The sequence below is a fragment of the Falco naumanni genome, chromosome 4, assembly GCF_017639655.2.
Source record: "Falco naumanni isolate bFalNau1 chromosome 4, bFalNau1.pat, whole genome shotgun sequence".
NCBI lineage: Eukaryota > Metazoa > Chordata > Aves > Falconiformes > Falconidae > Falco > Falco naumanni.
This window is the reverse complement of record NC_054057.1, coordinates 42079653-42092600: the sequence shown is the minus strand read 5'-3', so window position 1 is coordinate 42092600 and position 12948 is coordinate 42079653. Positions and strand designations below refer to the sequence as shown.

The 12948-nt window shown below is 37.4% G+C and overlaps 1 protein-coding gene across 2 annotated transcripts in view; it reads left to right on the top strand.

Moving 5' to 3' along the window:
• Nucleotides 1-12948, top strand: part of NEBL (nebulette) — a 269278-nt gene that overhangs the window by 120916 nt on the left and 135414 nt on the right. For both annotated transcript variants that reach the window (XM_040591580.1, XM_040591578.1), the window contains exon 4: nt 2052-2159. In XM_040591580.1, coding sequence (XP_040447514.1) covers nt 2052-2159 — 108 coding nt within the window. The remainder of the gene's footprint in view (nt 1-2051; nt 2160-12948) is intronic.

Sequence of the window (12948 nt, the reverse complement as noted above, 5' to 3'; positions counted from 1 at the left end):
TTTAAGCTTGCTGAGATGAAAGAAAGTCTTGTGTTAGGCACGTGTCCTTGACCATGGAAGTCTGTCCACATTTTGTGAAGATTTGTATGCCTTTGAATGAAGACAGTTCATATATTCTCACAAGACCTCTGAGCACCAGACAATCCTGGAATATTATGTCCACCCAGGATGTGGAAGGAAGCCTCTGAGAGTCAGTGGGAGAGCCATTTGATAGAAGTAAAGGGAGATAATAGGCAATGGAAAAAGCGTATTTGAGAAAGGTGTTTGAAGTGCTTTGGGTAAAAGCAAGAAGCCCCAAACCCCATAGCAAGAAGCCATGGAGAGGTGGAGCAGACTGGTTTAGAAGCTGAGGGAGACAAACTGATACCTCATAATGGCGGTCAAATGGAAAGAAAGGTGCAGGGGGGTTGAACCTGGGGAAGATGAACAGAAAGGCATGGGCCACCAGCCTATGCTTTTCTCAAAAGCCTGAGCAGAAGTGCTGTTTCTGTAGTCTCAGTGTGGCAGGAAAATAATATACTTGTGTGAAAGCTACAGTCACTTGTGTATTGATTTCAGCTAGCTCTAAAGGTGGAACACAGGAAAAATGATAGTTTGTTGCTGTGGTCACTTAATGCAGTGTCTTGAGGCTTTGTATGAGTGGCTTATGTAAACTATATACAATGATAACTATATACAGCAAACCAGCATTTAAAGAAAAAGCAAAGATTAGGGACATACTCATCGAGGATTAGAATGGGCAGGACAAACTGTATTCTATAGCCTTGTGAAACTTTACTTTTGTGATCTTGGGGTATTTTTTCCTGTGGATCACCATCATAACATGAAGTACTTGCTGGTTAAGTAAGCCCAAACCAATTTTAAACTAAAAGTTTGCTGCATAAACTGGATGGTTTTGGGTTATCAGTTGGGTAAAGGAGAATACTGCTTTGGGTAGTACTGCTCTCCCATGGGTTGCAAAGTCTGGATGTGTGCAGTGATTAAAGCAGGGGACGCAGGAAGTAAAAGGAAGTTGTTATGGATAAGGCAGCTGAATACATCTGTGGAGACAGGGGTCCCAACTCTGTCTTTGTTGCGGTTTTGTTTGTTGCTCAACAGTGACTGAAGATTTTATCTTGTTTCTTTACATTGGAATTGAGATCCTCAAGATTGATTTGCAGAAGAGTTTTTGTACAAGTAACTTAAGTCCATAATTTGAACATATTGAAGTGTTAGGAATCTGAGAGTGAACACCCTGAGACCCCTGTATGTTTTCAGAAATTAAGCTTTTGTCATCTCAGTTTGCAGGTTGCCCTAAAAGTGTGGATAATGCCATTTTGACTTTCCAGGGTGCATTATGAAGATTGAGTAATGATTGTGATGAGAGCTATAAAAAAAGCTCCTGAGGAAACTAATATCCCTACCTTGACAGTAGGATTTGAATAGTCTGGTCAGAAAAAGGATACAACCACATACAGAACCATCTCTGCTGTGTATAGAATAAAGCAGGGGGCCTTGTCAAAGGGTAATATATGAGTACTTGATTAAAGACAATATCCTAATGTATATGTGCAAGAGGGACAAATCAAGCTTGTGCAGGCAGCCATTCCCTAACTGAAGAATTTTTGACTTTGCAATATTCTAAATAAACTTTTCATGCTGCATTCTTTTAACATGTAATTTATGTTTTAACCATGGAAGAGACTGGTAGACTCATTATGAAGAGAGGCTGAAATGTGAAGCTATGTATTAGAAGACCTCCAGGTTTAGTTATAGCTGGGTTTTTTGGTGTGAAACTAAGTGCTTGCTTGTTGCTGCGTTGGCATCTCTAGTTCTGTGGTTACTGTTCTGAGAATGAAATGACCATGGAGAGTGATCTTTCCACAGTTGCAGTATGTGTGGAGGTGAGCCCAGTTGCTGCCTGTCTCTGTGGGTGAAGGCAGGCTTCTCCTTTAAGGGCTGAAAGCCTTTCACAAGTGCTTTATTTACAGTCAAAAAGAATTGCTGCAATTCTAGGGGCACATTGTGGAAAATAAAAACAACTCTGTTCTTCTGTATTTTCTGTTCTGTAGGTAAAATACAAAAGAGACTTTGAAGAAAGCAAAGGAAGAGGGTTCAGTATTGTGACCGATACGCCCGAGTTACAAAGACTGAAAAGGACTCAGGAACAAATCAGTAATGTATGTGACTGCCGCCTAAAGTGATTGTAGATGGAGAAATAGTGTGTCTAAGAAAAGGCGTGTTTGTTGGTGTTTCTGATGAAGTCTGTGAGAGTGAAGAATCTTGATTTTGCTGACCGATTTGTGTATGTCAGATTTTGAAGTGTGTGTCACTCTATACCATGGACTTGTACAGCACATTGGCAATGTGTGTTCACCTCTCCAGCTTTCAGCAAGTATGCTCAAAGTATTTTCTGTACTAAAATGATTTGACACTTTTTGCTTTTTTAATAGATTTGCCAGCAAGTAAGTTTTATTTATATGTAAACTATACAAATGATATGAACTATAATGTTTTATCTTTTTTTTTTACCAGGAGTTTTCAAAATTAGCCAAACTGGCAAGATGGAGTTTTCTAGACGCAGATAAAATTTTGATCCTGAGTTTTAAAAGAAAATGCATACAAGACAATGTTCTGCAAGATGAAAAAGGAATGGCAAATAGCAAAACTTAACCATATGTTTCATTAGCTTAGAGCTTGAATGCAAAATGCTTTCAGGAGTGGGATTTTTTTAAAACAGGACTTCTGACATGTTTTCACTAGGAAAGATATTTATTTATATTGTATTCCCTTGTAGCATGTTTAACTCACTACGTGGTGGAATATTGGGTGATATGTAGTGCAAGTTGTGATATATTATGAAATAAGTAAGAACTGGTGTGAGCTAGAAATTATACAGCATCAATACCATTAGCTTGTCCTGGCTTCTCTCCTGATCATTCTGCTGTGGGAACTTGTCTCCATAGATGATTTTGTGAAAATTTTTTGAATCATTCCTTGTAGTAATGAAATAACTGCATGGTATCAGAAGCACCCAGTGTAAGTACAATCACCTACTTGAAAGAAAAAACTTTTTTCAGGTTGGGATGTTACTGTAAAAAATGCATCACTGAAAATTACTACTTTATCACAGCAACGGAGATGTACCATTCTTGCTGAAGCATTCACTAGTTAAGGTTTTGATGTCTGGAGCTGGTCTTTGAGATGAAAAATTAGGACTCATTTCCTGGAGCCTTGGCCAATGGGGAGGACAGTTAATTTCAGAGCTGTGTAAATGCTCTTGTGCTTATGTAAGGATGAAGGCTCTTATCCTAAGTTAATGGTGGGGCTAACTGAAATTTCTGGTTTGTGAGGGAGAAAGATCTATTCTTCAGAGTGGCAAAAAGCATGGCCATTAAGACTTCCATTTGGGATCTGGGGAACTTCAGTGAGTCCCTGGTTTTAATCAGCTGTATTTTTTATTCAGACCAGGAACTTAAATTAGGTCCTCTTATGACCTACATAGCTTCCTCAAGCAAGAGTGATTCTTTTGTGTGGGGTAGTTCTGGAATGCATCAAGGAGATGAAACGAGCAATGCTCTGATGAATACTTAATCCCTTGTATGGGTCTGCTCTGTTAAGAGAGGTTGAGAGGAGTACCCTACAGCAGGCCTGTGGGTACTCAGTTTTGGATATTGGCATGTCAAGAAATTTAATTAGATCTCCCAAGCCCAGTACCCTCAACACCAGAATATGGTCATGTGCACACTCTTTCTCTCTCTCTTGTTCAAAGCATATTGGGTTTTCTGTTGTGGGAAAGGGGGAAAATAAAAACAAACAAGTAGTTTTGTGAAATGGGAAAGAGTTTTCTTCCTGTCACTATTTTTGAGTGGCACAAGGGGGTTTCTCTTCTAGCAGATAATCCTGTTGCACAATTTATGATACTTCCTGGCTTCTGAACCAAAGGTGTCTACCTGCCTTTTCAGACCCAGAAATATCTTTTTAAATGTGAAAAGTTGTTTTTGAGTTTTTTTCTTGGTGGTTGGATGTGCCACTCTTGTCTCTTCATTCCTAACCACCCAGTCTTAACAATACAGATTTGTTCCATCCATTCTTAACAATACAAAATTGTTCCACTCAGCCTTAACAATGCAGAGTTGTTTCCTTTTCTTGATGTATGTAGCTGATAGACATTCCAAGTCATGGACTCTATTAAAAATAATTAATCTTGAAGGGTAAAATGGAATTTTAAAATGTGCATGATAAAAGAAGTTGCATTTCATTTATGCTTACACTAAAATAATAATTTGATTTATAGTATTATATTCTAGAAAGATAATTTTGCATAGGCCACAACTTGAATCTAATTAGAAAACTCCTGTATTATAGAAATGCATTCCACACAGAGTAGTTTCTGTATTTATCAGATAAACAGTATACATCATGGACTAAGGATCTTATTAAGATTTCAAGACACTGAAAGGTAAGCACTTTCATAATTCTACAGTAATTTTACTTTTCATATATAGCAAAATGGAAGAATACTAATATATATATATTTAATTTTCAGTTTTATTTTGATTTCACCTTGCAGTATTAGAAACTTCTCAAAGATCCTATTTGAAACAAAATTGTCACAACTTCATTGAGGGGGTAAGTGAGCACAGTTAAGTGTGTAGCTATTTGTGATGAAGATAAATGACAAAATAAAACTAATGATGATTATTTAGCAGAAATCTTTGTAAAATATTTTCTTTTTGTCCTGATACCAAGTTTTGCAGCATACATGGACATTAGCACAGTGCTCTGACTTTTTAAAGAATCTCTTATGCGCTCAATATAAGCCTTGAGAGGAAAAGAGGTACTGGGGGAAGTGAAAGTGGGTTGATGGGAGGAGGTTGGATTTTGATTGCTATTTTTGCACCAGCAATCCTACCTCTGAAGACTTAGACCAAACTTGTGGAATTTATTTTGTGACTCAATGGATGTATCAGGACCAGAATGAATTTCCTTAGAAAAGAATGAAATTTACCCTAGTGTCTCATATTTTTTAGCATTAAAAGCCTGATTGCATGTTGCAGTATGTGCAACGTGCAAGTTAGAAAGAATCACAAAGCCTCTCCAGGACATTCAGGTTCAGCTGCTCCAAACTACAACTGTTAGAGCTTCTTAGCATTGAGTTAGCTTGAAAGGTGTAAACCACGCATACTAGCATGCTAATCTAGATGGGTGTAGGGAAGGCTGCATAAACTAAGCAGTTTTTTTACTGATTTGCAGGACTTTTGGCACCCTTTGCATGGCTAAGCAGACATTAAAAAAATTAAATAAATATTATGAATTAATATGTGTGAAAATGTTTATAAGTATTATAAAAAGTATATATGTTTATAAGTATTAGTATTTTTTGAATCATTTGAAATACAAAATTTCCATCACTTCTGCTGCAGATATCACTGTATCTTGGTATTGAGTATGTACTTAATATAAAAAAAATTACACTGTTCACACAGAGGAATGTGTTAATGTTGCTAAAGGACCTTGCATTGTTTTTTGTCCATCTTGAACTTTGAGAGGATTTTGAATAGGAATGGAAGTATTCTCACAATTAAAAAAAAATCAATGTATTTTCCAATAAGCTAATGATAAACTAATTTTACAAGGAAAAAGTTAAGGTGGCAAAAGGAACAGAATAATTAAGGAAGATGGCAAAAGCCTTTTTATTGATCTATCATGACACATGGCTAAATGAAGAAGCGGGAACTCAATCTAATAATACTTCCTTTGGGGAAGTGGAACACTTTAAGCAGTTTGCAGCAATGAGGCGCAGCTTACTGCTGCTGCACTTTTATGTCTAGATAGATGGCTTGAAGCATGTTTCATCCTATGTGAAATAAGTTGGTCTTTCTTAAATGTGTTCCTGGTGAATGTCTGCGGAGTATAAAGCAAAACAGGCCTCTATACAAATTGATGGAGTGAGATGCTTTCATTAAGATAAAAGCCAGTGCTTGGATGGTTGAGGTTGCTGGCTTGGTTGTATGGCTGGAGGAGTGCATGGAAGCTTTCACAGTGGTTACCCTCATTACATTGAGAGCCCATGTAAGCTTTTCTCACTTCCACATTCATGAATTTAAGTCATGTGGGAGCAAGCAGCAGCACACATCTCTGCCCTTCTTCCCTTTGAGAGCGGGCAAAATGAAGTCATGCAGTTCATTTGTATATATGTGACTCCTTTTCCAGGAGGTTTGGGTTGTATATGAAATGAAAACTGTACTTCAAGGTAAAAAAAAGGAAAATAAGGAAACAGATTGAATCTGGTATACAAAGCACATTTCCAGTGTATCCTATTTTGGTGAAGAAGTTAGGAAGGACAGTAGAGTTAGTAAAAAGGAGATTGGTGAATCACCCCTGGGGAATGGGGGGGCAACGTCTCCCCCATATATCGAGAGTTCAACTCCTCACTGAAGTTAGTGAAGCCTGTATTGGATGCAGAGAGAGAGCATGAAAATCTTGTAACATTCTGAAAAGCAGTGTAGCAGTGTATATGGATTTGAAGGAGAAAGGCTATGTCTTCATTGTCTTTAATGAAATATGGTGCTTTTTTTTTTTTTTTAAGTATCAAGGGTCACATTCCACTTCCAGTTAAATTTATACAGTTTCAGCGGAAGCAGCCAAGGACAGGATTTCCCCCATAATGTGAATCAACTAAACACCTGTTTTCTGGAGAGAGAGGCAAATGATAAGGAATTACGTATTAACTCAGATGTGATATATCTTCATATAGCAACTAAAAGAAGAAACAAATGGCATTGCTACTGTACTTGTGCACTTCTGCACTTCTGAAATTAGAAACTGTCCCTAAGCAGCATTAAACCATGGCTCTGTACTTGGAAGCTATTGGCACAGTTATTCTACCTGTTTACTTGCTCAGACATAAAATGGTCTCTTAAATTGCCAAAACAGATTGTAGATAAAATTGGCAGGAGAAGAAGATATTAACAAGAAGGCCTGGAGCTCCATTTGTAGGATTCACAGCGTAAAGCCTGGAGATACTCATCTCTAAGGGATTTTTTCCCTCTGTTCAATTCAAGTGAAAGAGAAGAATAACATGAAAGGGAACAAGAAAAATTGACAGCAACGTCAGTGTTTACATTTCATAAAACCAACCATGGCACATCAATGAAGAGACTAGGTAAGCGTGTTAAATTGTATACAAAAAGAGCTTATATTGTTCTAGACAATGCTGGGATTTTCACTGCTTCTGAAGTGATTCACATGTTATCTGACTCTGTATTTGTAAGCATGATTTTTTTTTGTCATTTTTTCATTTGGAAAATATGCATTTAATCATATATGACAACTGTGTCTACTAACATAGACAGAATAGCACTTGCTGACTAGTGTATGAAGTGCTGTGTGCCCGTAGCAGGCATGGGAGGCTCGGTGCACCAATAGTACCAACTGCCTTCTGCTCCCGTTGGTTCTTTCAGCAGTTTTAACATGAACTGCAACTCCAAGAGCTATTCATTATTTGGTATGCTGTAGGCTTAATTCCACACATCTGCATTTCAAATAAGCTGCATATAAATCGGGTGACTAAGCACCTACCAGTTGAGTTCAACAGCATTTTTTTTCTGGCTGGAAATGAGAAGGTTGAATATGTTATTCCTGTTGATAATACAACTGTACCTCTGCAAGAAGGTGGAGTTCCTACTGTGGTCCTGTGCAGTGAACATATGTGCATAGAGTCATGTCCAACCTTGTCGCTTTTCTGGATTGATCTCAAATCTTACTTGGTATAGACATGTACAAATGGAAATTCTGAGACACCCCAGGTCCTTTGAATTTCTAATATTTCTTTGTTGAAGTTTCTTGACTTCATATTTTGAGGAAGCAGAGATAGTTTTGCCTTTAAATGTAGAGTTCTAATAAATGCTTTAGAAATGACTTGGCAAAAGAATCACATTAATTTTCAATGAATATGAATATTTTTTTGCAGATTTTTATATAGCTTTCATATACTGTACAGCTTTCAGAAATTTGTAAAGTGACTGAACACATTTAAGAAATTATGAGTCTAAGGAAATGTAAGTAATATTGTAGATAGAACTTGTGCTAAATGAGCAACTGGAAACCTTTGAGACTGCATTTCAAACCTCAGTGTGTATTCTACTTAAAAAAGAAAAATTGTTCTTTAATGATCATTATTGAAGTATTATGCAAAGTTAGAAAAAGACAGTGTTAAATTAGCCCCTAGGTATATGAATTCTTCAGTAAAAAGTCTTAAATTATTTAATGGCGGGCTGCTTTGTCCACTTCTTCCTGCTTTGATCCCTGTGTAGAGCAATAGTCATCAAGCGTTCAGTTTTGTATATTTTCTTTAATTTACTATTTACTTACTGTACAGTATGATATTCCACACAGCATAAAATGTAAAAACAACCTGTAACTTCTTTATGGAGTTTCCCCCAAAGCTTCTTTCTCACTTCTTTAACTGTACTGAATGATACTGTTTTCAGAGTTGTCTAAGAAATGGGGAGGTGTTGGATTCCCCTTTTATGTGGTCCTTATTTACATGAAGAACTAGAGCACAGAGATTAAAGTATTCATGCTAATCCAGTAAGTGGCACCTAGAGTAAACCATTATCTTCTATGTCAACCTTCCGTTGGAGGTAGAGGGAGGGACAACCTTTGTGGAAGAATTTTACAGCTCTTGTTTGGGGAGGAAAAGATCACTGAGAATCCAGAGCAGCGTGTTTGTGATTCGTCAAGGGTGGTGCTGACTTCTTTTTCTATCCCCATAACTTTTTTCAGTTTCTCTTTGTTGGTCTTCCTATCTTAATTCATGTGATACACATGACAATAGCTCCCAACATGGGGGAAGAAACTGTATGTTTTAGACCCCATAATACCAAGCTGAAGGATACTTTTTGGAATGTCAGATACTCATTACAATTACTATGTATGAATCTGTCAGTACAAGTGGAACTGAAAAATTTAGTTGACTTTACTGGAAAAGGTCTACTGAGCAGATGGACTTTCAGTTTGCAGCAATGTATAACTCAGTCACATTAGGTCATATTCCATGGGAGCAGTAAAACAGGTATCTCTAACATGGTGACATTCTTCACCTGCTGAAGATCAGCTTTGTGGTCCAGAGCAGGAAGACATTGCAGTCTGTCAGTGACATTGTTTTAAGACTACTTCTTTTGTAACATGGATGCATAACTCTTCACAAGAAAGAACAGACACTTTACCATCAAAGAAGCTGGAAAACAAACCCCTGCCCAAGAGAGGCAACTGCATTTAGAAAAACTGTTAGCATTAAAAATAGGGATTTATAAGGGGTGTTAGTGAGTTGTTTGAGCTATTATATCCCAAGCTGCCCATAATATCATTAGATGTGTAAGTTCAGCTATGCATTTGGGTAAGTCTATTGAAACACTAACCCCAAATCTATATTGAAGTTCTGGTAAACTACTAATGTGTAAGAGCAACATCACATCAGCAGGCTGTATAAAATGGAGGTTGCTTGTCTGTCAGACACAGATCTGTTTGGACTTGAATGGAACATGACCGTGGGACAATTTCTGCTTGGGAAGGCTCACTTTCAGCATCCCCACAGTGAAGATGGCTAGGTGACCTCGAAAGAACCCTCACAAATGTGAAACTGAAACTGTCCTCAGAGATGTAGAAGGAAATATTTTAGGTTAAGTGGATCTCTGGTAGTCAAAGCAAGGAGATGTGACACCTACATAGCTGCCTCTTAAATAGTCTTATTCCATCTGGCTTTATTCTACAGGCTTGGTTAAAAAACCCCTTTTCTCTCCTTTTTTAGCAAATATGATATATATTATTGTGTTTTATTATGTTTTCTCTAGGATTTCATAAGTCTTTTTTATAAGTTTATAAAAGAAATTGCTGTAACTATTGCTTATTTCTTCTAGTTCGCTGCGTTTATATGTAATTAGTTGATTAAAAAAGTTACAGAGCCTTTATAATGTTAAAATACATCTCAAAGTTTCAAAAAGTTTTCAGTGAAATTCCACAGGGAATAGTATAGTCTTTCTGATTCTAATTTAAAGACATAAATTTGACAGGATAACTGTAACCTTGCTCACTATATTGACAAAATAAAATGAGTTGTGTGGTAGAAGTAAAACAAGCCGTCCAGAAAAATCCCCAAAGGCATGGATTTACTGCATTGTGTAAGTGGGTCAACTCATGCATGAGAAATGAATGCTAATTGTAAACCGGCTGCAAAGCTGCAGATTTTAAGTAGAATTGAATCAAACGATAACCTAAATATTTTGATAGAGATGTCCTATCATGATTCTGTTCAGAAAACAGCAAGAAAGCTGAGCATTAAAGAGAAATAATTAAAACATGTATTTGTGACACATACATTAGAACAGTGTCATTGAACTCCAAACTCAAAGGCATTGTATTCATTTATGTCACTGGCACCGGTAAACTTTAAGTTGAACCTGTATTTAGTTAAATTTAGTTAAATTTGGGTTGATTGGTTGCTTTACGTGAGATACACTAATTTAGTAAAGAACGCTCTATTTCTTGATGATCAAAAATGTTCAATTCAGTGTAGAAAAATACCTCTTGGGCTTTTTCTTTTTAAAATAATAACAATATAGAAATGTCTAATTAGGGGATCGGAAATAAAAAGATAGAGATTTCTGTTTTGTTTCATCTATTTGTGATACAGCATTCATATTGCAAGGCAAGGCTTATATGAAGGGCATCAATAATTTAAGAAACTACTACATAATCCTCAAATACGTAATGTAACATTTCATGGACTTCATTGTTAATCCACAGCAATTATCATATCTTGTCAACAGATGCATGTGTTAGAGAAGTAAACCTCCAGGTCAATATTTACTTATTAAAACTCTTTAACGTCATAGTTGGAGGCTAAAACAGCTGTGTAAATGGGAGCAGTAAATTGACAGTTATGCTATTTCTGCATTTTGCTGCAGTATTGACTCTGTTGCACACACCTCTTCATGCTGTAGTTTATGGAATGAAAAATTCCAAGCTGTAAATGATGACAACCATAAAAAGTGTTTTGTGGCAACTGCTGTAAGCATTTACCTGACATCTGACTAAAGGACTTAAGTCTCTGTTTAAACACTACTGATTTCAAGACTTAATCAGCTTGGAAGGTTTCTGATATTTAAATGTATGGCTTTTTCTGTTGTGGTATTAAGCAACTAAATCATGACAAAACCCCAACAACTTCTTTTTCCTGTGTCACCTGGATGTATTTAAGTAATATCAAAATCACTCATTATTTTTAACGAGTACATATTTTTGAAGTCAGTGGTTTTTACATATAGTAAAGAGGAAATGAAAATAGAAACTCTTCATAGTAGCTCAACTTGGGAGCTAATTAAAATGAAACTTTTAGAATGAGAAAAAATTAATTAGCCAAAAATTTGAGAAACAGTTAGGTCCTCCAGAGATCCTTCAGTAGGAAAATGCTTGCAAGGGAAAGATAATTTCGAATTTCCTTGCTTTCCTATATTATCCATTACCTGCTTATAATTTCAGCTCTTAATTCTGTCTTATCTGATGCTTTTGTACTGTGCATCAGTTGCTAGGGCAGCATCTTAGGCAGTAAACCTCCTGCTGAAGAACAAGATGCTCTGCTTCTTCTAAAGCTAATACCATCTTTAATCTTGGTCCCTGGAGATTTGAATGTCTCACCCCTATGATGTTCACAGATTTCATTGACCTTGACAGCAGGGGTAGCTGGTCCTCTGTGGCACTCGGTTGTTGGGGTTTTTTTTTGCATGTTAAAACATATGTCTGTGATTTCCTTAGCCTGTCGGTAGATACATTAGTTGTCACAAAGCCAGCACTGTAATCAGTGTAATGATTAAACTTCTTAACCATCCTAACACAAGAGGGGAAGTAGCCAGAGTTTGCATGTGACGTTTCTGCTTGTGTCTACAAAGATCTTGGAGGGTAAGAGTTTACTTTTCCAAAAAGCAGATTAAACTAACACAAGTATTGGTTTCTAATCCTTTCTGCTCTTGATATTATAATTATTTAGTTACAGAAATGCTTGCCTAATTCTTTGAAAGGTTCTTTCTGTGGCTCACACCAACATAGTCTTACTTGTAGCAACTATAGTGTTTTAATGGAAGACTGAAGTTTGTTTTTTTTTTTTCCCAGATCTGCCTTGAGTTAATTTCTTTCTCTCCTGCCTTTTCACAGTTGATAATTAGTGACCCTGTTCAACCCCCCGAAAGACGAGGTATAAAGCAGCATATGCTGAATGTTTCACTAAGCAAGCCACAGGCACCAAACAGGGTGAGTCTGAACCTCAGTTCGCGTAGTGACTAAATACTGAACTTTGAGAAAGTCTAGTCTGAGGAAAATGTCATTTGAGAGGTGGTGGTTTTGAACATCAAGGCTGGTTGTTTTCAGCCTTTCTGAGCTTCACTCCTGCTGTGCCCCTGCTTTATATCAGCTTTCTCCTTTCTTCTCTAGGGAATGATGGTGTAAAGTGAACCCCTACCCAGTTTGGCCAGTCCAGCCCTTTTCCAGTCTTAAGAGGAATACTGAAATATGTTCCAGAGTGTGTGACTTATGTTGCTGGGGTTAACTGATTTTTATAGGGTTTGGCATAACAGCATAGCCATTCCCAGTTTCCAGAATAGTGAGTGGGTAAGCAGCTGAGGAGGATGGGTGGTGTGGATTTTGGCACAGCAGAGGTGGTCTTTGGGGGAAAAGGGAGGATTGGCTTACAGGAGACTGTGGCAAGACCCAGAGTCTGCATCAGGGCAAGGGGTCTGGGTGTCTGCAGGCTGTGTCTCAGTGTACCAATACTGATCAGGGATCCTAGTCCCTCCTCAGCTAGTGGGACAAAGGCACTTTGCCACCTTTTATCTTGAATGATATTGGCCACCATTTTGTTGCAGAGCTGGAGTCACACAGTAGTGCTGCTCCCTCTGGCACCAGTGATGGGAA